Source organism: Scyliorhinus torazame, chromosome 3 (assembly GCF_047496885.1).
Source record: "Scyliorhinus torazame isolate Kashiwa2021f chromosome 3, sScyTor2.1, whole genome shotgun sequence".
NCBI lineage: Eukaryota > Metazoa > Chordata > Chondrichthyes > Carcharhiniformes > Scyliorhinidae > Scyliorhinus > Scyliorhinus torazame.
The window spans coordinates 328,296,446-328,322,528 of NC_092709.1; the positions used below are offsets into that span (position 1 = coordinate 328,296,446).

General features: G+C 47.5%; 1 protein-coding gene across 2 annotated transcripts in view; it reads right to left on the reverse strand.

The window, feature by feature from the left end:
* LOC140409286 (histone-lysine N-methyltransferase Smyd1-like) overlaps window positions 1-26,083 on the reverse strand; it is a 154,429-nt gene that overhangs the window by 41,901 nt on the left and 86,445 nt on the right. For both annotated transcript variants that reach the window (XM_072497660.1, XM_072497659.1), the window contains one exon: window positions 13,105-13,300. In XM_072497660.1, coding sequence (XP_072353761.1) covers window positions 13,105-13,300 — 196 coding nt within the window. The remainder of the gene's footprint in view (window positions 1-13,104; window positions 13,301-26,083) is intronic.

The following is a 26,083-nucleotide window of genomic DNA, read 5'->3' on the forward strand; positions in this document are numbered from 1 at the left end:
GGTTTCTGCAGTGATGAAGGAGTTGGGTTTGGGCAGTGTTGACGGAGTTGGGTTTGGGCAGTGTTGAAAGAGTTGGGTTTGGGCAGTGTTGGAGTAGTTGGGTTTGGACACATTTGAATGAGTTGGGATTGGACAGTGTTGAAGGAGTTGGGTTTGGGCAGTGTTTAAGGATTTGGGTTTGCGCAGAGTTGAAGGAGTTGGGTTTGGACAGTGTTGAAGGAGTTGGGTTTGGACAGTGTTGAAGGACTTGTGTTTGGGGAGTGTCGAATGAGTTGGGTTTGTGCAGTGTTGAAGTTGTTGGGTTTGGACAGTGTTGAAGGAGTTGGTTTTGGGGAGTGTCGAATGAGTTGGGTTTGGACACTATTGAATGATTTGGGTTTGCGCAATGTTGAATGAGTTGGGTTTGGACAGTGTTGAACGAGTTGGTTTTGCACAATGTTGAAGGAGTTGGGTTTGGACAGTGTTGAAGGAGTTGGGTTTGGGGAGTGTCAAATTAATAGGGTTTGGGCTGTGTTGAAGGAGTTCGGTTTGGGCAGTGTTGAAGGAGTTGGGTTTGGAGAGTGTTGAAGGAGTTGAGTTTGGACAGTGTTGAAGGAGTTGGTTTTGGAAAGTGTTGGGGGAGTTGGGTTTCGAGAATGTTGAACGAATTGTGTTTGGACAGTGTTGGAGGAGTTGATTTTGGAGAATGTTGAAGGAGTTGGGTTTGGACAGTGTTGAAGGAGTTGGATTTGGACAGTATTGAAGCAGTTGGGTTTGGACAGTGTTTAAGGAGTTGGGTTTGGGAGTGTTGAAGTTGTTGGGTTTGGGGAGTGTCGAATGAGTTGGGTTTCTGCAGTGATGAAGGAATTGTGTTTGGACAGTGTTGACGGAGTTGGGTTTGGGCAGTGTTGAAAGAGGTGGGTTTGGGGAGTGTCAAATGAATTGGGTTTGGACAGTGTTGAAGGAGTTGGATTTGGACAGTATTGAAGCAGTTGGGTTTGGACAGTGTTTAAGGAGTTGGGTTTGGGAGTGTTGAAGTTGTTGGGTTTGGGGAGTGTCGAATGAGTTGGGTTTCTGCAGTGATGAAGGAGTTGTGTTTGGACAGTGTTGACGGAGTTGGGTTTGGGCAGTGTTGAAAGAGTTGGGTTTGGGGAGTGTCAAATGAATTGGGTCTGGGCTGTGTTGAAGGTGTTGCGTTTGGGCAGTGTTGAAGGAGTTCGGTTTGGAGAGTGTTGAAGGAGTTGGGTTTGGACAGTGTTGAAGGAGTTGGGTTTGGACAGTGTTGGGGGAGTTGGGTTTGGAGAATGTTGAACGAATTGGGTTTGGACAGTGTTGGAGGAATTGAGTTTGGTGAATGTGGAAGGAGTTGGGTTTGGACAGTGTTGAAGGAGTTGGATTTGGACAGTGTTGAAGCAGTTGGGTTTGGACAGTGTTTAAGGAGTTGGGTTTGGGAGTGTTGAAGGTGTCGGGTTTGGGGAGTGTCGAATGAGTTGGGTTTCTGCAGTGTTGAAGGAGTTGGGTTTGGACAGTGTTGACGGAGTTGGGTTTGGGCAGTGTTGAAAGAGTTGGGTTTGGAGAATGTTGAAGGAGTTGGGTTTGGACAGTGTTGGAGGAGTTGGGTTTGGAGAATGTTGAAGGAGTTTGGTTTGGACAGTGTTGGAGTAGTTGGGTTTGGGAATGTTGAAGGAGTTGGGTTTGGGAGATTTGAAGGAGTTTGGTTTGGAGAATGTTGAAGGAGTTGGGTTTGGACAATGTTCAAGGACTTGGGTTTGGGAGTGTTGAAGGAGTTGGAGTTGCACGGTGTTCACGGAGTTGGGTTTGGGAGTGTTGAAAGAGTTGGGGTTGGAGAGTATTCAAGGAGTTGGGTTTGGGGAGTGTTGAAGGAGTTGGGTTTGGACAGTGCTGGAGGAGTTGGGTCTGGACACTGTTGAAGGACTTGGGTTTGGACAGTGTTGAAGGAGTTCGGTTTTGACAGTGTTGAAGGAGTTGGGTTTGGACAGTGTTGAAGGAGTTGTGTTTGGAGAGTGTTGAACAAGTTCGGTTTGGACAGTGTTGAAAGAGTTGGGTTTGCACAGTGTTGAAGGAGTTGGGTTTTCACGGTGTTGAAGGAGTTGGGTTTTGTCAGTGTTGAAGGAGTTGGGTTTGCACAGTGTTGAAGGAGTTGGGTTTGGACAGTGTTGAAGGAGTTTGGTTTTGATAGTGTTGAAAAAGTTCTGTTTGGACAGTTTTGCGGAATTGGGTTTGCACAGTGTTGAAAGATTTGGGTTTTGACAGTGTTGAAGGAGTTGGGTTTGGACAGAGTTGAAGGAGTTGGGTTTGGACAGTGTTGAAGGAGTTGGGTTTTGGGAGTGTCGAATGAGTTGGGTTTGTGCAGTGTTGAAGTTGTTGGGTTTGGACAGTGTTGAATGAGTTGGGTTTGGGGTGTGTCGAATGAGTTGGGTTTACGCAGTGTTGAAGGAGTTGGGTTTGGACAGTGTTGAAGGAATTCGGTTTGGGCAGTGTTGGAGGAGTTCGGTTTGGACAGCGTTGAAGGAGTTGGATTTGCACAGTGTCAAAGGAGTTGGGTTTGGGCAGTGTTGGAGGAGTTGGGTTTGGAGTGTGTTGATGGAGTTGTGTTTGAAGAATGTTGAAGGAGTTGGGTTTGGACAGTGATGAAGGAGTTGGGTTTGGGGAGTGTTGAAGGATTTGGGTTTGCGCAGTGTTGAAGGAGTTGGGTTTGGACAGTGTTGAAGGAGTTGGGTTTGGACAATGTTGAAGGAGTTTGGTTTTGTCAGTGTTGAAGGAGTTAGGTTTGGACAGTTTTGAAGGATCTGGGTTTACGCAGTGTTGAAGGAGTTGGGTTTGGAGAGTGTTGCAGGAGTTCGGTTTTGACAGTTTTGAAGGAGTTGGATTTGTAGAGTGTTGAAGGAGTTGGGTTTGGACACTATTTAAGGAGTTGGGTTTGGGAGTGTTGAAGGAGTTGGGTTTGGACAGTGTTGAAGGAGTTGGATTTGCACAGTGTCAAAGGAGTTGGGTTTGGGCAGTGTTGGAGGAGTTGGGTTTGGAGTGTGTTGATGGAGTTGTGTTTGGACAATGTTGAAGGAGTTTGGTTTTGTCAGTGTTGAAGGAGTTAGGTTTGGACAGTTTTGAAGGATCTGGGTTTACGCAGTGTTGAAGGAGTTGGGTTTGGACAGTGTTGAAGGAGTTGGGTTTGGGCAGTGTTGAAGGAGTTGAGTTTGTGGAGTGTCGAATGAGTTGGGATTGGGCAGTGTTGAATGAGTTGGGTTTGGACAGTGTTGAAGGACTTGTGTTTGGGCAGTGTTGAAGGAGTTGGGTTTGGGCAGTGTTGAAGGAGTTGGGTTTGGACAGTGTTGAAGGAGTTGGGATTGGACAGTGTTGAAGGAGTTTGGTTTGGACAGTGTTGAAGGAGTTGTGTTTGCACAGTGTTGAAGGAGTTGGGATTTGACAGTGTTGAAGGATTTGGTTTTGGACAGTGTTGAAGGAGTTGGGTTTGCACAGTGTTGAAGGAGTTGGGTTTTGACAGTGCTGAAGGAGTTTTGTTTGCACATTGTTGAAAGTTGGGTTTTGACAGTGTTGAACGAGTTGGGTTTGGACAGTGTTGACGGAGTTGGGTTTTGAAGTGTTGAAGGTGTTGGGTTTGGACAGTGTTGAAGGAGTCGGGATTGGTGAGTGTTGAAGGAGTTGGGTTTGGACAGTGTTGAAGGAGTTGGGTTTGGACAGTGTTGATGTGTTGAGTTGGACAGTGTTGAAGGAGTTGGGTTTGGGGAGTGTGGAAGGAATTGGGTTTGGGTGTTTGGACGGACTTGAGTTTGGGAGTGTGGAAGGAATTGGGTTCGGACAGTGTTGAATGAATTGAAATGAAAATGAAAATGAAAATCGCTTATTGTCACAAGTAGGCTTCAATGAAGTTTCTGTGAAAAGCCCCTAGTCGCCACATTCCGGCGGATGTTCGGGGAGGCTGTTACGGGAAGGTGTTGCATTTGGAGAGTGTTGAAGGAGTTGGGTTTGGACAGTGTTGAAGGAGTTGGGTTTGGACAGTGTTGAATGAGTTAGGTTTGGGCAGTGTCGAAGCAGTTGTGTTTGGGAGTGTTGAAGGAATTGGGTTTGGGCAGTGTTGAAGGAGTTGGGTTTGCACAGTGTTGAAGGAGTTGGGTTTGGGCAGTGTTGGAGGAGTTGGGTTTGGACAGTGTTGAAGGAGTTGGGTTTGGGCAGTGTTGAAGGAGTTGGGTTTGGGCAGTGTTGAAGGAGTTGGGTTTGGGAGTGTCGAATGTGTTGGATTTGGACAGTGTTGAGGGAGTTGGGTTTGGACAGTGTTGAAGGAGTTGGGTTTGGACAGTGTTGAAGTAGTTGGGTTTGGGAGTGTTGAAAGAGTTGGGTTTTGGAGTGTTGAAGGAGTTGGGTTTGCACAGTGTTGAATGAGTTGGGTTTTGACAGTGTAGAAGGAGTTGGGTTTGGACAGTGTTGAAGGAGTTGGGTTTGGGCAGTGTCGAAGGAGTTGGGTTTGGGAGTGCTGAAAAAGTTGGGTTTGGGCTGTGTTGAAGGAATTGGGTTTGGAGAGTGTTGCAGGAGTTCGGTTTTGACAGTTTTGAAGGAGTTGGATTTGTAGAGTGTTGAAGGAGTTGGGTTTGGACACTATTTAAGGAGTTGGGTTTGGGAGTGTTGAAGGAGTTGGGTTTGGACAGTGTTGAAGGTGTTGGATTTGCACAGTGTCAAAGGAGTTGGGTTTGGGCAGTGTTGGAGGAGTTGGGTTTGGAGTGTGTTGAAGCAGTTGGGTTTGGACAGTGTTTAAGGAGTTGGGTTTGGGAGTGTTGAAGGTGTTGGGTTTGGGGAGTGTCGAATGAGTTGGGTTTCTGCAGTGTTGAAGGAGTTGGGTTTGGACAGTGTTGACGGAGTTGGGTTTGGGCAGTGTTGAAAGAGTTGGGTTTGGAGAATGTTGAAGGAGTTGGGTTTGGACAGTGTTGGAGGAGTTGGGTTTGGAGAATGTTGAAGGAGTTTGGTTTGGACAGTGTTGGAGTAGTTGGGTTTGGGAATGTTGAAGGAGTTGGGTTTGGGAGATTTGAAGGAGTTGGGTTTGGAGAATGTTGAAGGAGTTGGGTTTGGACAATGTTCAAGGACTTGGGTTTGGGAGTGTTGAAGGAGTTGGAGTTGCACGGTGTTCACGGAGTTGGGTTTGGGAGTGTTGAAAGAGTTGGGGTTGGAGAGTATTCAAGGAGTTGGGTTTGGGGAGTGTTGAAGGAGTTGGGTTTGGACAGTGCTGGAGGAGTTGGGTCTGGACACTGTTGAAGGACTTGGGTTTGGACAGTGTTGAAGGAGTTCGGTTTTGACAGTGTTGAAGGAGTTGGGTTTGGACAGTGTTGAAGGAGTTGTGTTTGGAGAGTGTTGAACAAGTTCGGTTTGGACAGTGTTGAAAGAGTTGGGTTTGCACAGTGTTGAAGGAGTTGGGTTTTCACGGTGTTGAAGGAGTTGGGTTTTGTCAGTGTTGAAGGAGTTGGGTTTGCACAGTGTTGAAGGAGTTGGGTTTGGACAGTGTTGAAGGAGTTTGGTTCTGATAGTGTTGAAAAAGTTCTGTTTGGACAGTTTTGCGGAATTGGGTTTGCACAGTGTTGAAAGATTTGGGTTTTGACAGTGTTGAAGGAGTTGGGTTTGGACAGAGTTGAAGGAGTTGGGTTTGGACAGTGTTGAAGGAGTTGGGTTTTGGGAGTGTCGAATGAGTTGGGTTTGTGCAGTGTTGAAGTTGTTGGGTTTGGACAGTGTTGAAGGAGTTGGGTTTGGGGTGTGTCGAATGAGTTGGGTTTGGGCAGTGTTGAAGGAGTTGGGTTTGGACAGTGTAGAAGGAGTTGGGTTTGGGCAGTGTTGATGGATTTGGGTTTGGACAGTGTTGATGGAGTTGGGTTTTGGGCGTGTCGAATGAGTTGGGTTTGTGCAGTGTTGAAGTTGTTGGGTTTGGACAGTGTTGAATGAGTTGGGTTTGGGGTGTGTCGAATGAGTTGGGTTTAAGCAGTGTTGAAGGAGTTGGGTTTGGACAGTGTTGAAGGAATTCGGTTTGGGCAGTGTTGGAGGAGTTGGGTTTGGACAGCGTTGAAGGAGTTGGATTTGCACAGTGTCAAAGGAGTTGGGTTTGGGCAGTGTTGGAGGAGTTGGGTTTGGAGTGTGTTGATGGAGTTGTGTTTGAAGAATGTTGAAGGAGTTGGGTTTGGACAGTGATGAAGGAGTTGGGTTTGGGGAGTGTTGAAGGATTTGGGTTTGCGCAGTGTTGAAGGAGTTGGGTTTGGACAGTGTTGAAGGAGTTGGGTTTGGACAATGTTGAAGGAGTTTGGTTTTGTCAGTGTTGAAGGAGTTAGGTTTGGACAGTTTTGAAGGATCTGGGTTTACGCAGTGTTGAAGGAGTTGGGTTTGGAGAGTGTTGCAGGAGTTCGGTTTTGACAGTTTTGAAGGAGTTGGATTTGTAGAGTGTTGAAGGAGTTGGGTTTGGACACTATTTAAGGAGTTGGGTTTGGGAGTGTTGAAGGAGTTGGGTTTGGACAGTGTTGAAGGAGTTGGATTTGCACAGTGTCAAAGGAGTTGGGTTTGGGCAGTGTTGGAGGAATTGGGTTTGGAGTGTGTTGATGGAGTTGTGTTTGGACAATGTTGAAGGAGTTTGGTTTTGTAAGTGTTGAAGGAGTTAGGTTTGGACAGTTTTGAAGGATCTGGGTTTCCGCAGTGTTGAAGGAGTTGGGTTTGGACAGTGTTGAAGGAGTTGGGTTTGGGCAGTGTTGAAGGAGTTGAGTTTGTGGAGTGTCGAATGAGTTGGGATTGGGCAGTGTTGAATGAGTTGGGTTTGGACAGTGTTGAAGGAGTTGTGTTTGGACAGTGTTGAAGGAGTTGGGTTTGGACAGTGTTGAAGGAGTTGGGATTGGACAGTGTTGAAGGAGTTTGGTTTGGACAGTGTTGAAGGAGTTGTGTTTGCACAGTGTTGAAGGAGTTGGGATTTGACAGTGTTGAAGGATTTGGTTTTGGACAGTGTTGAAGGAGTTGGGTTTGCACAGTGTTGAAGGAGTTGGGTTTTGACAGTGCTGAAGGAGTTTTGTTTGCACATTGTTGAAAGTTGGGTTTTGACAGTGTTGAACGAGTTGGGTTTGGACAGTGTTGACAGAGTTGGGTTTTGAAGTGTTGAAGGTGTTGGGTTTGGACAGTGTTGAAGGAGTCGGGATTGGTGAGTGTTGAAGGAGTTGGGTTTGGACAGTGTTGAAGGAGTTGGGTTTGGACAGTGTTGATGTGTTGAGTTGGACAGTGTTGAAGGAGTTGGGTTTGGGGAGTGTGGAAGGAATTGGGTTTGGGTGTTTGGACGGACTTGAGTTTGGGAGTGTGGAAGGAATTGGGTTCGGACAGTGTTGAATGAATTGAAATGAAAATGAAAATGAAAATCGCTTATTGTCACAAGTAGGCTTCAATGAAGTTTCTGTGAAAAGCCCCTAGTCGCCACATTCCGGCGGATGTTCGGGGAGGCTGTTACGGGAAGGTGTTGCATTTGGAGAGTGTTGAAGGAGTTGGGTTTGGACAGTGTTGAAGGAGTTGGGTTTGGACAGTGTTGAATGAGTTAGGTTTGGGCAGTGTCGAAGCAGTTGTGTTTGGGAGTGTTGAAGGAATTGGGTTTGGGCAGTGTTGAAGGAGTTGGGTTTGCACAGTGTTGAAGGAGTTGGGTTTGGGCAGTGTTGGAGGAGTTGGGTTTGGACAGTGTTGAAGGAGTTGGGTTTGGGCAGTGTTGAAGGAGTTGGGTTTGGGCAGTGTTGAAGGAGTTGGGTTTGGGAGTGTCGAATGTGTTGGATTTGGACAGTGTTGAGGGAGTTGGGTTTGGACAGTGTTGAAGGAGTTGGGTTTGGACAGTGTTGAAGTAGTTGGGTTTGGGAGTGTTGAAAGAGTTGGGTTTTGGAGTGTTGAAGGAGTTGGGTTTGCACAGTGTTGAATGAGTTGGGTTTTGACAGTGTAGAAGGAGTTGGGTTTGGACAGTGTTGAAGGAGTTGGGTTTGGGCAGTGTCGAAGGAGTTGGGTTTGGGAGTGCTGAAAAAGTTGGGTTTGGGCTGTGTTGAAGGAATTGGGTTTGGAGAGTGTTGCAGGAGTTCGGTTTTGACAGTTTTGAAGGAGTTGGATTTGTAGAGTGTTGAAGGAGTTGGGTTTGGACACTATTTAAGGAGTTGGGTTTGGGAGTGTTGAAGGAGTTGGGTTTGGACAGTGTTGAAGGTGTTGGATTTGCACAGTGTCAAAGGAGTTGGGTTTGGGCAGTGTTGGAGGAGTTGGGTTTGGAGTGTGTTGATGGAGTTGTGTTTGGACAATGTTGAAGGAGTTTGGTTTTGTCAGTGTTGAAGGAGTTAGGTTTGGACAGTTTTGAAGGATCTGGGTTTACGCAGTGTTGAAGGAGTTGGGTTTGGACAGTGTTGAAGGAGTTGGGTTTGGGCAGTGTTGAAGGAGTTGAGTTTGTGGAGTGTCGAATGAGTTGGGATTGGGCAGTGTTGAATGAGTTGGGTTTGGACAGTGTTGAAGGACTTGTGTTTGGGCAGTGTTGAAGGAGTTGGGTTTGGGCAGTGTTGAAGGAGTTGGGTTTGGACAGTGTTGAAGGAGTTGGATTTGGACAGTGTTGAAGGAGTTGGGTTTGGGCAGTGTTGGAGTAGTTGGGTTTGGACACTGTTGAATGAGTTGGGATTGAAGGAGTTGGGTTTGGGCAGTGTTGAAGGAGTTGGGTTTGGACAGTGTTGAAGGAGTTGGATTTGGACAGTGTTGAAGGAGTTGGGTTTGGGCAGTGTTGGAGTAGTTGGGTTTGGACACTGTTGAATGAGTTGGGATTGGACAGTGTTGAAGGAGTTTGGTTTGGACAGTGTTGAAGGAGTTGGGTTTGCACAGTGTTGAAGGAGTTGGGATTTGACAGTGTTGAAGGATTTGGGTTTGGACAGTGTTGAAGGAGTTGGGTTTGGACAGTGTTGAAGGAGTTGGGTGTTGACAGTGCTGAAGGAGTTTTGTTTGCACATTGTTGAAAGTTGGGTTTTGACAGTGTTGAACGAGTTGGGTTTGGACAGTGTTGACGGAGTTGGGTTTTGACAGTGTTGAAGGTGTTGGGTTTGGACAGTGTTGAAGGAGTCGGGATTGGTGAGTGTTGAAGAAGTTGGGTTTGGACAGTGTTGAAGGAGTTGGGTTTGGACAGTGTTGATGTGTTGAGTTGGACAGTGTTGAAGGAGTTGGGTTTGGGCAGTGTTGAAGGAGTTGGGTTTGGGCAGTGCTGAAGGAGTTGGGTTTGGGCAGTGTTGAAGTAGTTGGGTTTGGGAGTGTTGAAGGAGTTGGGTTTGGAAGTGTGGAAGGAGTTGGGTTTGCACAGTGTTGAAGGAGTTAGGTTTTGACAGTGTAGAAGGAGTTGGGTTTGGACAGTGTTGAAGGAGTTGGGTTTGGGCAGTGTCGAAGGAGTTGGGTTTGGGAGTGCTGAAAAAGTTGGGTTTGGGCTGTGTTGAAGGAGTTGGGTTTGGAGAGTGTTGAAGGAGTTCGGTTTTGACAGTTTTGAAGGAGTTGGATTTGGAGAGTGTTGAAGGAGTTGGGTTTGGACACTATTGAAGGAGTTGGGTTTGCACAGTGTTGACGGAGTTGGGTTTGGACACTGTTGAAGGAGTTGAGTTTGGACAGTGTTGAAGGAGTTCGGTTTGGACAGTTTTGAAGGAGTTGGATTTGGAGAGTGTTGAAGGAGTTCGGTTTGGACACTGTTGACGGAGTCGGGTTTGGGAGTGTTGACGGAGTTGGGTTTGGGCAGTGTTAAAGGTGTTGGGTTTGGACAGTGTTGAAGGAGTTGTGTTTGGGAGTGTTGAAGGTGTTGGGTTTGGACAGTGTTGAAGGAGTCGGGTTTGGACAGTGTTGATGTGTTGAGTTGGACAGTGTTGAAGGAGTTGGGTTTGGGGAGTGTGGAAGTAATTGGGTTTGGGAGTTTGGAAGGAGTTGAGTTTAGGAGTGTTGACGGAGTTGGGATTGGGGAGTGCTGAAGTAAATGGGTTTGCGCAGTGTTGAAGATGTTGGGTTTGGTCGGTATTAATTGAGTTCGGACAGTGGCCATAACAAAAGAAAATTTCTGCTGGAAGTCAGCCAGTTAATAATAGTTTTTCCTTAAAGAAAGGAGAGAGAAGTAGATAAGATCGGAACCCAGTGAGATATTGTGGAGATTAAGCAACAAAAGCAGAGACAGGGTGCAAAGCAATAAACCAACATCTCAGGTGCATTTAAACCAATTTGATGAGGCACAACATCGTGGGCCGAAGGGCCTGTTCTGTGCTGTATTTTCTATGTTCTATCTTATGTTCTGTTCCGTCAGATTCAAATACATCTGGCAGACCAGCAATACCGAGAACCTGAAAATACCTCTATCTCCGCAATGACGTGGTTGCCAACAACAGAGAAATAAATGAGTAGATGGCCCTATTCCCTAGTTCTCCCTCAATGTTTTCACATTTCTAGCCTCACTGGCACGTGGCACAGGGAGTAATCCTGAGATTACAACTCTAGAGGTCCTGTCTTTTAACTTTCTGCCTAGCTCCCTGAACGTCTGCTGCAGGACCTCATCCTCCTTCCTGCCTATGTCGTTAGTACCAATGTGTACCACGACCTCTGTCTGTTTGCCCTCCCCCTTCAGGATACCCGCTACCCATTCTGTGAGATCCTGGACCCTGGCACCAGGGAGGCAACATACCATCCTGGAGTCTCTTTCACATACAGAAGTGCCTATCTGTGCCCCTGACTATAGAGTCTCCTATGACGATTGCTCTTCTGCGCTTTGACCCGCCCTGCTGAACATCAGAGTAAGCCGTGGTGCCACTGCTCTGGCTGCTGCTGTTTTCCCCTGATAGGCTATTCCCCCCAACAGTATCCAAAGCGGTATACCTGTTCGAGAGGGGGACAACCACAGGGGATTCCGGCACTGACTGCCTGCCCCTTCTGGTGGTCACCCATCTCTTGCCTTCATCTTGGGTGTGACCACATCTCTATAACTTATATCTATGACGCTTTCCGTCACCTGCATGCTCCTAAGTGCATTCAATTGCTTGTCCAGCTGAACCACGCGGTCTGTGAGGAGCTACCATTGGTTACACTTGCTGCAGATGTAGTCGACCGGAATGAGCTGGGGCTGGTGAATGTTGAATGAGTTGGGGAAAGGGATTGTTGAATGAGTTGGGGCTGGTGAGTGTTGAATGAGTTGGGGCTGGTGAATGTTGAATGAGTTGCTGGTGAATGTTGAATGAGTTGGGGCTGGTGAATGTGGAATGAGTTGGGGCTGGTGAATATTGAATGAGTTGGGGAAAGGGAATGTTAAATGAGTTGGGGCTGGTGAGTGTTGAATGAGTTGGGATTGGGGAATGTTGAATGAATTGGGGCTGGTGAAAGTTGAATGAGTTGGGGCTGGTGAATGTTGAATGAGTTGGGGCTGGGGAATGCTGAATGAGTTGGGGCTGGTGAATGTGGAATGAGTTGGGGCTGGTGAATATTGAATGAGTTGGGGAAAGGGAATGTTAAATGAGTTGGGGCTGGTGAGTGTTGAATGAGTTGGGATTGGGGAATGTTGAATGAGTTGGGGCTGGTGAAAGTTGAATGAGTTGGGGCTGGTGAATGTTGAATGAGTTGGGGCTGGTGAATGTTGAATGAGTTGGGGCTGGTGAAAGTTGAATGAGTCGGGGCTGATGAATGTTGAATGAGTTGGGGCTGGTGAGTGTTGAATGAGTTGGGATTGGGGAATGTTGAATGAGTTGGGGCTGGTGAAAGTTGAATGAGTCGGGGCTGGTGAATGTTGAATGAGTTGGGGCTGGTGAATGTTGAATGAGTTGGGGCTGGTGAATGTTGAATGAGTTGGGGCTGGTGAAAGTAGAATGAGTTGGTGCTGGTGAATGTTGAATGAGTTGGGGCTGGTGAATGTTGAATGAGTCGGGGCTGGTGAAAGTTGAATGAGTTGGGGTTGGTGAATGTTGAATGAGTCGGGGCTGGTGAATGTTGAATGAGTTGGGGCTGGTTAATATTGAATGAGTTGGGGCTGGTGAATGTTGAATGAGTTGGGGCTGGTGAAAGTTGAATGAGTTGGGGCTGGTGAATATTGAATGAGTTGGGGCTGGCGAGTGTTGAATGAGTTGGGATTGGGGAATGTTGCACAAATTGGGATAGGGGAATGTTGAACGAGTTGGGGCTGGGGAATGTTGAACGAATTGGGGCTGGGGAATGTTGAACGAGTTGAAGCTGGGGAATGTTGAATGAGTTGGGATTGGGGAATGTTGAACGAGTTGGGACAGGGGAATGTTGAACGAGTTGGGGCTGGGGAATGTCAAACGATTTGGGGCTGGGGAATGTTGAATTTGTTGGGTTAGGGAATGTTGACCGAGTTGGGATTGGGGAATGTTGAATGAGTTGCGATTGGGGAATGTTGAACTAGTTGGGATTGGGGAATGTTGCACGAGTTGGGATAGGGAATGTTGAACGAGTTGTGGCTGGGGCATGTTGAACGAGTTGGGATAGGGAATGTTGAATGAGTTGGGGCTGGTGAGTGTTGAATGAGTTGGGATTGGGGAATATTGAAAGAGTTGGGATTGGGGAAGGTTGACTGAGTTGGGGGTGGTGAATGTTGAATGAATTGGGGCTGGGGAATGTTGACCGAGTTTGGTCTGGCGAGTGTTGAATGCGCTGGCTTTCATTAAAATATAGGAACTCTATTATTTGTACACTACTCTTGGAATGGGGGTATCTCTAGCAAGAAGGGCATCACTTGCCTAACCCTAATTGCTCTGGAAGCATTGTGGTGGGCTGTGTTGTTGAACTGCAGAAAAGGAAGTGTAATTCTTGATATTCTTTGCAGCATGTTGATAGAGTTGAGTATTTCTAGGTGTCCTCAAGGGCAATAAGGTTCAACCACACTGATTTGGGTCACAAGTCACATGTTGTCCAATGTGATGGAGGAAGGCAGGTTTCCTTCAAGTGGCTTTGGTGAACTGTTTGGATTTTGACAAGAATCCAATTGCTTCACAGTGACATTTACTGATACTGGCTCCTTGTTCCCAGATTTTTTAAACTAAATTACACACTGGCTTTCACTGTGCCTCGGATACTGAGAGCACAAATAGATTCATGTTCTTGCTGGCTTACCTTTTTCCCATCTTCCTCTTTCACAGCCTGCATCAGGTCATCTTTGATTCCCTTGGTGCAGTGCTCACAGGTACAATCAAAGTAATAGTGTTTTTTGAGCTGGTTACGCCTGTCCGCACTTAAGCTCAGGAAATCCACATACGATACCGTCAGCTCCTCTCCTGCCTTGATTTGATGGATTGCCCGAAGTTCAATTCTGTTGATAAAGAAATCCATCGTTGCAAGTCTGAACTTAGTGGGGATGTCAGAATCATGGATCTTGGTCTAATTGTCTACCTCTTGTCCATTTGTGGTAAGCTACCTTCAACGTGTTAGCTCAAGATCAGATATTGGCATTCACATGGAATTACTGTGCCAGCTATTATAATGGAGACCTTTTCAGTTTCAACTGCTGTTACAAATATGAAATGTTTAAGATTCCCGTGTTTCGGAACTGCATTTTTAATTGAGAACGAAACGAAGGGGGTCATATGACCTGTTCTGAACTCTGACTAAAAAGTTGCCTGGATAACATGGCTGCTAAAGATTAATGGGAGGCCTGGGCTGTTTTTTTGGAGATAAGGTATAAGGCATACATACTTTTAGACATTTCTACTTGGATACAAGGCCCACGTGATTCATGTTGTCATGGAGATTCTTGTTGAGAAGGTTTCTATGAAATCCTTGAAATATCACAGACACAGAAATTCTGCCGGGATCCAGAAGAAAGGGACTAGCTAAAGGGCAATATTTGCATTTGTTCACCATACAGGAGAGCTCATGCTTGGATTGAAAAGTTCAATTTTGTGAGGATTTGAAATGAGGCTGGAAGATTCACCCACCCCTACCCAAGGGAAAAATCACCAGGGAAAACCCTCAGCATAAATGACAGTTCTGGGGTTAAATGTTTCCAAGTTGGGAAAGGAAAGGAATGGAAGTAAACCTGGGAAGCTAAGAACCACTTTGGGCTGTGATGGGGAAAATCAAATGATTACTTAAAGGGACAGGAGAAACCTGGAGTAGAGGAGACTGACGGGGACATGTTTGAGATATATAAAATTCTGAGGGGCCTGGAGTAGACAGGAAGAAACTTTTCCCCTTGGTGGTGAGATCAATGGCCGGGGGCATAGACTTAAGGCAAGGGGAAGGAGGTTTAGATGTGAAACTTTTTCACCCAGAGGGTGGTGGAAGTTTGGAACTCACTGCCTGAAAGGGTGGTTGTGGCAGAGACCCTCATAACTTTAAAGAAGTATTTAGATATGCACTTGAGATATCATGGCATCCAAGACTATGGGACAAATGCTGGAAACTGGGATTGGAATAGTTAGGTGTTTGTTTTTGACCAACACAGACGCGATGGGCAGAAGGGCCTTTTCTATGCTGTAGACCTTTATGACTACTGCTATACCTGTGAAGTGAGTTTTTGGTTTTGTTAAAAGTATAAGGGGCAAAATCTGTTTTGTAGTTTAGACTACAACAAGAGTATTTAGTCATTAGTGATTTTAGTTTGGTTGTTATAGTAAAAGTCTTAATACGTGAAATCTTTTCAGCTATCAAATGGAAGCTCGAATTTCTTCTTAAATATTAACAGTTCCTATGGAGATCGCAGCACTGTTTAACATGACTGTTCAGACAGCAAGAACATCAATTTCATATGATAGGGTTAAAACATCATTACACCCATACTGCACATTTTCAGGTTCTTTGCAATTTCAAACGTCTCTGACCAAATTATTTTTTCAGAAGAACCTTGACTGGTATTCTAATTGAAAGTGTCTTTTTTTTCAAGAAGTGTTTTTACCGAGAAGATGGTAAAGGTCATGCAGTTTCAATTTTTGTAAAATGATACATTTACACAATAAGGTAAGCACGGCCATGCTCTATAAAATAAATATCTTCCTACAGGAAAGATCACCTTACTTAGTGAAACTGCTGGCGGTTGCTGACAGGTAGGTGTAATCAACCTTACATTAGAACTGTTTTTGGGCGTAATGTTCCATAGAATCATAGAATTTACAGTGCAGAAGGAGGCCATGCAGCCCCTTGGAAAGAGCACCCTACTTAAGACCCACGCCTCCACCCTATCCACTTTATCCCCTTAACCCAGGAACCCCACCTCACCTTTTTGGACACTAAGGGCAATTTATAATAACCTGCACATCTTTGGACTGTGGGAGGAAACCGGAGCACCCGGAGGAAACCCATGCACACATGGGGAAAATGTGCAGACTCCACATAGACAGTGACACAAGTCGGGAACCGAACCTGGGACCCTGGAGCTGTAAAGCAACTGGGCGAACCACTATGCTACCGTGCTGCTCCCTATGCTACCATGCTGCCTCCTATGCTACCGTGCTGCCCCAATATGTTTGCACTCCCAATATAATTAAGTAGAGGAGGCCTCTATCTAAGGCTTTTCAACCATAGGGGCTGGAAAGTTTGTCAAACATTTTGTGCAGTATGCTTGACATGGGATGATTCTGAGATCATCAAGAGTATTGAAATTGTATTAAGGCACCCGAGAGAGGAATATGCTATATGAATAAAAGTGAATTTTATTGCACTTTCTGTAATTTTCAAGTTGAAATGTTTTGTGATGTGCTTTTACAAATTTTTGGAAGAAAGCATATTTTTGGAAAAAAAATGTAAATAAATGCAGGCAACAGGTATTTTGGCAATTCAAAGGTAAAGCAGTCAATGAATATGGAACCAAGATGAAAGAAGATAAATATTGGTCACTTGCATTTACATAGCCACCTTCATGACTTCAGGACATCCATAAGGCCTTCACAATCAGTGAAGTACTTTTGAAGATCGCTGATGTAATGAAGGAAGTGCAGCACCCAATTTGCACACAGTGACTTGCCACAAACAGCGATGAAATGATCATGCATTTTAAATGTTGGTGGAGGGATGAATGTTGGCCTGGTCAACTATCTCCTGAAAATAGTTCCATGGAATCTTTTACACTTCCCTCAGTACTACTCTGCAGTGTCAGCATATATTGCACAGTCAATCTCTGGAATGGGACTTGAACCTACAACCTGACGCTGGGCTGAGGTCTACAATATTTACTCTTGCGACTCCTGTAAGTTGTAAGCGTCCCCATGTGAAATTAGATTTTTGTTGCCAATCTCAAGCCAATTTTCACAGGTAAAAGTGCACAAAACAAGCCAGTACCTAACATGGTAAAACATATGAGGCTGCTGTTGAGATAAGTAAAATCAGTTCAAATTAATTGACTATTTTACTAATACAAAAGAACGTTGGAAGCAGATTCAATAGTAGCTTTGAAAAGGAAATAGGATAATCCTGTTAAGGGATTTTATTTTTAATTCATTCATGGGATGTGTGTGTCGGCGGCTAGGCCAGCATTTATTGCCCATCCCTGATTGTCCTTGAGAAGGTGATAGTGATGTGCCTTTTTGAATTGGTGGAATCCATGTGTGGCTGGTACACCCACAGTGCTGTTAGGGAGAGGGGTGGTGTAGGGGTGTTGGCACTGGATTATTAACCAAGGTAATGCTCATGTGTGAAGTCCACGGCAGATGGTGGAATTTGAATTCAATAAATAAAAGTTTGGAATTAAAAGTCTAATGATGACCGTGAAACCATCGTCATAAAAAAATCATCGGCTTCATTAAGGAAATCTGCAGTCCTTATCTGGTCTGGCCAAGTGTGATTCCACATCCGCAACAATGAGGTTGACTCTGAAATGGCCCAGCAAGGCACTCGGTCACCTGCCAGAAAGTCAATAAAGGGGAAATTTACAGCAATGGCAAAATAGAAGTGATTTTGGATAGTTCGACCAAAGAGCTGGAACAAATGTTCTGTGTCATTCTAGTTTAGCCCTCTTCCGAGATTCATTTTGAGACACATTGTTGGGACCCAACAGACAGATTTATTCAACAACAACCTGTATTTATATTGCAGCATTGTCACAGTAAAATATCTTCAGGTTGTTTTTAATCCCCTTTGTTCATTCATAGGATGTGCGTTTCGCCAGAAAAGTCAAAATTTATTTCCCATCCTTGATTCCCTTCACGAAGGCAGTGACGAGCTACCTTACTGAATATCGCTGAGTGGCTTGCTAGGCCATTTGAGAGGGCAGTGAAGAGAATGGGGTCAAATATAGGCTGGATCAGGTGAGGGTAGGAAATTTTGTTTCCTAAAGGTCATGAATGAACCAGATGTGTTTTGATGACAAGATGTTCAATGGTCACTATTACTGATACCAAAATAACTTAATTCCAGATTTAATTTCATTCATTAAAGTGAAATCCCCAGATACTGTGGTGGGTGTGAAGTTGGTCTGAATATTTCAGATGGCGGGGAGTACACGCCGACTCTGACTGCCCTGCAGCTATTTCACATGTGAATGCGCATTAATTGACTGCAGACTGTACTTCTGCCCCTCACTCAGGAGGAAGTCCCACCTTATAGAGCTTCCGGCCAATCAGATTGTCCGGCAAGTCTCTACTCAATAATAATAATTGCTTATTGTCACAAGTAGGCTTCAATGAAGTTACTGTGAAAAGCCCCTAGTCGCCACATTCCGGTGCCTTTTCGGGGAGGCTGGTACGGGAATTGAACCGTGCTGCTGGCCTGCTTGGTCTGCTTTAAAAGCCAGCGATTTAGCCCAGTGTGCTAAACCAGCCCCTATCTCTGGATATCTCTGGATATGTAAACACTTAATTAACTGCAAATGCTCACATTCTAAGCATTGTCCTGCATCTCCGAATCTGTCCACACATATGTCTCTGGAACATACCTCCCCACCCACCCGAGGAAGGAGCAGCTAAAGGACATTAGTGAACCAGATGGGATTTTTTTTACGACAGTGGATTCATAGTCATTGTTTTCATTCCAGATTTGTATTGAATTCAAATTTCACCATCTTCCATGGTAGGATTCGAACCGGGTCCCCAGAACATTGCCCTGGGTCTCTGGATTACTAGTCCAGTGACAATGCCACTTGCTCATTCGGAGAGCTGGTGCAGACATGATGGGGCAAGTAGCCTCCTTTTGCACCATAGCAGTTCCGTGATTCTGTGAGGCTGAACTGATCTCCAATGATCTTGAGTAGACATTCTCCTCAGATACCTGGGCAGAACTCAATGTTTACACCTTGTGTGAAGGCAACCACCTGTCCCAAAGAATTAATTATCTTCCCACCGTGGAGTGCTAGTCTAGAATATCTGCACAGGTTCCACTTACATTCTGCTCTCAAAAAGTTAACGGAACTGGCAATTTATTTTTCGATTGAAATGTTGCACCTTTCATGTACCATGCCGTGTACCAAAGCATACATGATGCTGTCTGCATGCTGACTCAAACAGCCAAGTGACCAAGACATGTGTGTGAGATCCGGAACACCCCAATGTCCTGTTAACAAGTTGTCAGTAGTGAGGATGAGGATGGGTGAACAGTGAGACATTGTGGGTTTATTTGGCAACCTGGATACAACAATTCTTTCAAATTTCCATAAAGGAATAGAAAATGCTACAAACAAGGTCAGTTAGCATTCAAAAGAATAAGAATGGTTAATATTTGGAGTATAAATGTTTTGGTCCCACACAAGACGTCAATCCCATTGTCTCCTCTTGTGGGTGGGTGGGTGTGGGATTATAAACAGAGTACAAACAAAGAATGCTAAAAATGCCGAACAGTCAACATCTGAACTAGAAATATCGGGCTTCAAAACCCCCCATACCACCACTACCCCCACTCCCTGCCCCACAACAAAATCCTGTGGAAATACAATCAACCCATCAGCTTCCATCCAGGAGGGTTAGGGTATAATTAACCCTCAGTGTCTCAAACCTGCACTAATCATAGAATGATATAACCACAGGGCAATCAGACCATCATGCCTAGCTCTTTGGTAGAACTACCCAACTGGCAACTCGTCCCAATCCTCTGCTCTTTCCCCACAGCCCAGCAATTTATTTTTTGATTGAAATGTTTGTCCAATTCTCTTATGAGTTGTTACTAATCCACCTACATCCATCACTCTTTCAGGAACGTCATTCTAGATCACAACTAGCTACATAAAAAAAAACAATTCCTTTAGTTGCCTCTGGTCTTTCGTAAACCTTAAGGCCTCTGACCCTTCTGCCACTGGAGACACTTTCTCCTTATTTATCCTATCCCACCCAGTCATGATGTTAAACACCTCTATTCAATCTCATCTGAACTTTCTCTGCTCTAAGATGAACAAACCCAATTCCTCCAGTCTCCCCATGCAAGTGAAATACATCTTCCTATTCTCGCAAATATCTATTGCACTCTCTTCAAGGTCTTAACTTCCGTCTTTACAATGTGTCGCCCTCTAGTTTTGTGTTTTTGAAGTGCATGTGCACTTTAAGGCAACTGCAGCTATAATTTTATTTTGTGTGGTTGCGCATAACATTGTAACTTAAAGGGGCCATCTATGCGGTGCAGCCATGAGTTTTAAAGAGAACGTTGGTGTAGTGTCCGGAATTGAACAGAATAATCCAACTGAGTCATAACCAGTTATTTTTATTAAAGATCAGCAAAGTTTTCTTGCTTTTGCACGCTATCAGTCAAAGCTCTCCATTCCTGGCGCCATCCAAATGCACCTATGCTCTTTCAATAACGATTCCACCCAAAGTGCACACAACACTTCAACTCTGGCCAAGAATTGTGTTTTCCCAATTGTTTCTTTGCTCTGTATTCGACGTAAGTAGATTCATAAGGAGAAGCAAGAGAGGAAATTGCTGGGGCTTTGACAGAAATCTTTGTATCCTCACTGGCTACAAGGGAGGTGCCAGAGGATTGGAGAATAACCAATGTTGTTCCTTTGTTTAAGAAGGTAGCAAGGATAATCCAGGTAACTACAGGCCGGTGAGCCTTAATTCCGTGGTAAGGAAATTATTGGAGAGGATTCTTCAAGAAAGGATTTTCTCCCACATGGAAATAAGTGGACATATTAGTGAGGGGCAACATGGTTTTATGACGGGGAGGTCGTATCTCACTAACTTGATCGAGTTTTTCAAGGAAATGACAAAGATGATTGATGAGGTAGGGCAGTGGATGTTGTCTACATGGACTTCAGTAAGGCCATTGACAAGGACCCTCATGGCAGACTGGTACAGAAGGTGAAATCGCACGGGATCAGAGGTGAGCTGGCAAGATGGATACAGAACTGGCTCGGTCACAGAAGACAGGCTGTAGCAGTGGAAGGATGCATTTCTAAATGGAGGGCTGTGATTAGTGGTATTCCTCAGGGATCAATGCTGTTTGTAGTATGTATAAATTTGGAGGAAAATATTACTGGTTTGATTAGCAAGTTTGCAGACTACACAAAGGTTGGTGGAATTGCGGATAGCAATGAGGACCATCAGAGGATACTGCAGGCTATTGATCGGTTGGAGACTTGGGCAGAGAGATGGCAGATGGTGTTTAATCCAGACAAATGTGAGGTGATGCATTTTGGAAGGTCTAATACAGCTGGGAAACATACAGTAAATGGCAGAACCCTTAAGAGTATTGATAGGCAGAGGGACCTGGGTGTACAGGTACACAGGTCACTGAAAGTGGCAACGCAGGTGGAGAAAGAAGTCAAGAAGGCATACGGCATGCTTGCCTTCAATGGCCGGGGCATTGAGTTTTAAAATTGTCAAGTCATGTTGCAGATTTATAGAACCTTAGTTAGGCCACACTTGGAGTATAGTGTTCAATTCGGTTGCCACAATCCAGAAGGATGTGGAGGCTTTGGAGAGGGTACAGAAGAGATTTACCAGGATGTTGCCTGGTATGGAGGCATTAGCTAAGAGGAGAGGTTGGAGAAACTTGGTTTGTTCGCACTGGAACGACGGAGGTTGAGCGACGACCTGATAGAGGTCTACATGATTATGAGGGGCATGGACAGAGTGGATAGTCAGAACCTTTTTCCCAGGGTGGAAGAATCAATTACTAGGGACATTGATTTAAGGTTGTGGTAATACCAGGTATTGCGGTACCTGAGAGGTGGATGACCATTGGCTGATGTACATAGCTCCGCCCTGAGAGGCAGAGTATAATGACCGATGCCGTCCCAGCAGCCTTCACTTTCTGTATCGAAGCTGCTGGGGAACAGTTCTAGCAGATTAAAGCCTATTAGTTATGACTCACCTTGTCTCGAGAGTAATTGATTGCGCATCAATTTAATCTGCGACAACTTCAGTTGAAAGGATGGATCTCTGTATCAAACCGGAGTGCCTTCAGCTCAGCCGCCACGCGGACAACTCTGCTATCTTCAAACATTGGCTGGTGTGCTTTAAGGGCTATCTCGACACGGCCGCCGACACCCCCACGGAAAGACAAAAGATGCACCTTCTACGCTCGCGGGGCAGCCCTGGGATCTACCCTCTGATCGAGGAGGCGGAGAATTATGCTGCAGCGATCGAGCTGCTAGAAGGACCTTCTATCCGCCCTGTGAACCAGGTCTACGCTCGTCACCTGCTGGCGACTAGGAGGCAAAGCCCCGAGGAAACGTTGGAAGACTTCTACCGGGCGCTGCTAGTGCTGGGCCAAAACTGTGGCTGCCCGCCAGTTTCGGGGAACGAGCACACGGGACTTATGATCAGGGATGCTTTCGTGGCAGGTATGACCTCCCCTGATATCCGCCGAAGGCTCCTAGAAATGGACACTCTGGGACTTACTGAGGCACGGGCCCTGGCGGGGTCCATGGACGTTACGTATAAAAACAGGTAGCACGGTAGCCTTGTGGATAGCACAATTGCTTCACAGCTCCAGGGTCCCAGGTTTGATTCCAGCTTGGGTCACTGTCTGTGCGGAGTCTGCACATCCTCCCCGTGTGTGCGTGGGTTTCCTCCGGGTGCTCCGGTTTCCTCCCACAGTCCAAAGATGTGCAGGTTAGGTGGATTGGCCATGATAAATTGCCCTTAAGTGTCCAAAATTGCCCTTAGCATTGGGTGGGGTTACTGGGTTATGGGGATAGGGTGGCGGTGTTGACCTTGGGTAGGGTGCTCTTTCCAAGAGCCGGTGCAGACTCGATGGGCCGAATGGCCTCCTTCTGCACTGTAAATTCTATGATAATCTATGAAAATGCACTGGCTTTTGCTCCTGGACGAGCGGCGGCCCCCAGGGCTGCATGGCACCCCATTGCGGCAGCCCCTCTGACCTTCCCCCTGACCCCGCAAGCCTGCGCGACAAGACGGCCCGCTACTGCCGCCGGACAACGCTGTTTCTTCTGCGGGCAGGCGAATCATCCCCGACCGCGCTGTCCAGCCCGCATCACCACCTGCAAGGGGTGCAGCAAGAAGGGCCACTATGTCGGGGTCTGCCAAGCCCGCGCCATGGCCGTGGTCTCCAGCGACTATCGGCAGCCTCCCTTTCAGGCCCCGGCCGTCCAGCGCCCAACCGCCATCCCCCTATCCTCAGGCCACGTGCGACCCGCGGGCGTGGCCATTTTGTCCCCCGGCCACCACGCTGGACGGGTGGGCGCCGCCATTTTGTCCCTCGCCACCGCCATCTTCTTTATCCCCGGACTCCATGTGCGACCCATGGCTGACGCCATCTTGGATGGGGCCCCAGGCCCCCAGCACAGCCGACTACACGCTGCCCGACCAGAACTCTCCATTACTGCAGCTGGCCTCGGTGACTCTGGACCAGAGACGACCCCGGACGCTTGCGAAAGCTACAACGACGATCTCCATCAACGGCCACGTGACGTCGTGCTTGATCGACGCTGGGAGCACGGAAAGCTTTGTTCACCCCGACACGGTAAGGCGCTGTTCTCTTGTCACCCATCCCGTAAACCAAAGGATCTCCCTGGTCTCCGGGTCACACGCGGTGGAGATAAAGGGGTTCTGCATAGCGAACCTCACTGTCCAAGACAGGGAATTCCACAATTTCCGCCTGTACGTTCTGCCGCACCTCTGCGCAGCCACCCTCCTTGGGCTGGATTTCCAGGGCCATCTGCAAAGCCTGACTTTTAAATTTGGCGGCCCTATACCCCCCTTAATGTCTGCGTCCTCGCGACCCTTAAGGTCAACCCGCCTTCCCTGTTTGCGAACCTCACCCCGGATTGCAAACCCGTCACCACCAGGAGCAGACGGTACAGTGCCCAGGACCGGACCTTTATCAGGTCGGAGGTCCAAAGGCTGCTGAGTGAAGGGGTCATCGAAGTGAACAACAGCCCCTGGAGGGCTCAAGTAGTGGTGGTAAAGACCGGGGAGAAACATAGGATGGTCATTGACTACAGTCAGACCATCAACAGGTTTACGCAGCTGGATGCGTACCCTCTCCCCCGTATAGCCGACCTGGTGAACAGGATTGCGCAATACAAGATTTTCTTCACGGTGGATCTCAAGTCTGCCTACCACCAGCTACCCCTCCGTAATGGTGACCGCCAGTACACTGCCTTTGAAGCAGATGGGCGGCTCTATCACTTTTTAAGGGTTCCCTTCGGTGTCACGAACGGGGTCTCGGTCTTCCAACGAGAGATGGACTGAATGGTTGACCGGTATAGCTTACGCGCAACGTTCCCGTATCTTGATAACGTCACCATCTGCGTCATGACTAGCAGGACCACGACACCAACCTCCGAAAATTTCTCCAGACCGAGAATATCCTTAATCTGACTTACAATAAGGATAAATGCGTGTTTAGCATCGACCGTCTAGCCATTCTAGGCTACGTAGTGCGAAGTGGAGTCATAGGCCCCGACCCTGAGCGCATGCACCCCCTCATGGAGTTCCCTCTCCCTCACTGCCCCAAGGCCCTAAAGCGCTGCCACGACTTCTTCAGCTATTATGCACAGTGGGTCCCCAATTACGCAGACAAGGCTCGACCCCTGACCAGTCCACCACTTCCCCCTGTCGACGGAGCCCGCCAGGCCTTCTGCCGCATCAAAGCGGACATCGCAAAAGCCACGATGTGCGCCATCGACGAGTCCCTCCCCTTCCAGGTCGAGAGCGATGCGTCCGACGTAGCTCTGGTGGCAACCCTCAACCAAGCGGGCTGGCCCGTGGCTTTCTTCTCCCGTACCCTCCACGCTTCCGAAATTCGCCACTCCTCGATCGAAAAGGAGGCCCAGTCCATAGTAGAAGCTGTGCGACACTGGACGCATTACCTGGCTGGCAGGAGATTCACTCTCCTCACTGACCAATGGTCGGTTGCCTTCATGTTCGATAATGCGCAGCGGGGCAAGATTAAGAACGACAAGATCTTGCCGTGGAGGATAGAACTCTCCACCTACGATTACGAGATCTTGTACCGTCCGGGGAAGATGAACGAGCCTCCTGATGCCCTGTCCCGCGGCACTTGTGCACCGCACAAGTGGACCGCCTCCGATCCCTCCATGAGGACCTCTGCCACCCGGGGGTCACTCGTTTCTTTCATTTTATCAAGAACCGCAACCTGCCCTACTCCATCGAGGAGGTCAGGACAGTCACCAGGGACTGCCAAATCTGCGCTGAGTGCAAACCGCACTTCTACCGGCCAGAGAGGGCGCATCTGGTAAAGGCTTCCCGTCCCTTGGAATGCCTCAGTCTGGACTTCAAAGGCCCCCTCCCCTCCACCGACCGCAACACGTACTTCCTGAACGTGATTGACGAGTACTCCCGGTTCCCATTCGCCATCCCCTGCCCAGACATGACCACAACCACCATCATCAAGGCCCTCCAGGGTATCTTTACACTGTTCGGTTTCCCCGCATACATTCACAGTGATAGGGGGTCCTTCTTTATGAGCGGCGAACTGTGTCAATTCCTGTTCAGCAAAGGCATCGCCTCGAGCAGGACGACCAGTTACAACCCCTGGGGAAACGGGCAGGTTGAGAGGGAGAACGGCACGGTCTGGAAGACCGTCCTGCTGGCCCTCCGGTCTAGGAATCTCCCAGTCTCCCGCTGGCAGGAAGTCCTCCCGGTGGCCCTTCACTCCATCCGGTCGCTGCTCTGTACTACCACAAATCAGACACCTCATGAACGTCTCCTTGTTTTCCTCAGGAAGTCCTCCACCGGGACCTCGCTCCCAACCTGGCTAGCGACACCCGGACCCATCCTGCTTCGGAAACATGTGAGGGCGCACAAGTCGGACCCGTTGGTCGAGAGGGTCCACTTGCTGCACGCCAACCCCCAGTACGCCTATGTAGCGTTCCCTGATGGCCGCCAAAACACGGTCTCCCTTCAGGACCTGGTGCCCGCCGGAGCCCCACACCAGTGCCCCCACCCGCACCCTCCCCGCAGCACCTGACCGGAGGGTCAGTACTCCCGCCGCCCCTGCCTAGGCCCGAACAAGCACCGATACCCCCTACAGGTGCCCCCCTGCCCACTTTTCGCCCCAACAGCGCCGCCTAGGGGTGACGAAGCTGCCAGGGAGGACGACACCACGTTCCCTGAGTCGCAACTGCCGGGACCCCCATCAGGATCACCGCCGAAGCCCAGATGCTCTAGAAGGACGACCAGGCCACCCGATCGACTGATTGCTGCACCATGAACACTTTGCTATTACCCTCGACATCACGGCACCTCCATACCTGGTCCTACCATGCGAAAGGCGACATTAACGTTGGCCATCACCCCGCCGGGCTCTTTTCTGACAGGGGGTGAATGTGGTAATACCAGGTATTGCGGTACCTGAGAGGTGAATGACCATTGGCTAAACCCAGGAGTCTACCATTGGCTGATGTACACAGCTCTGCCCTGAGAGGCAGAGTATAAGAACCGATGCCGTCCCAGCAGCCTTCACTTTCTGTATCGAAGCTGCTGGGAAACAGTTCTAGCAGATTGAAGCCTGTTAGTTATGACTCACCTTGTCTCGAGAGTAATTGATTGCGCATCAATGGTGCAAGGGGCAAAGTTGAGAGATGTGCGAGGGAGGATTTTACACAGAGGGTGGTGGGAGCCTGAAACTCGCTGCCAGGGGAGGTAGTGGAAGCAGATACGATAGTGACCTTTAAGGGGTGTCTTAACAAATACAGAATAGGATGAGAATAGAGGGATATGGTCCCCGGAAGGGTAGGGGGTTTTAG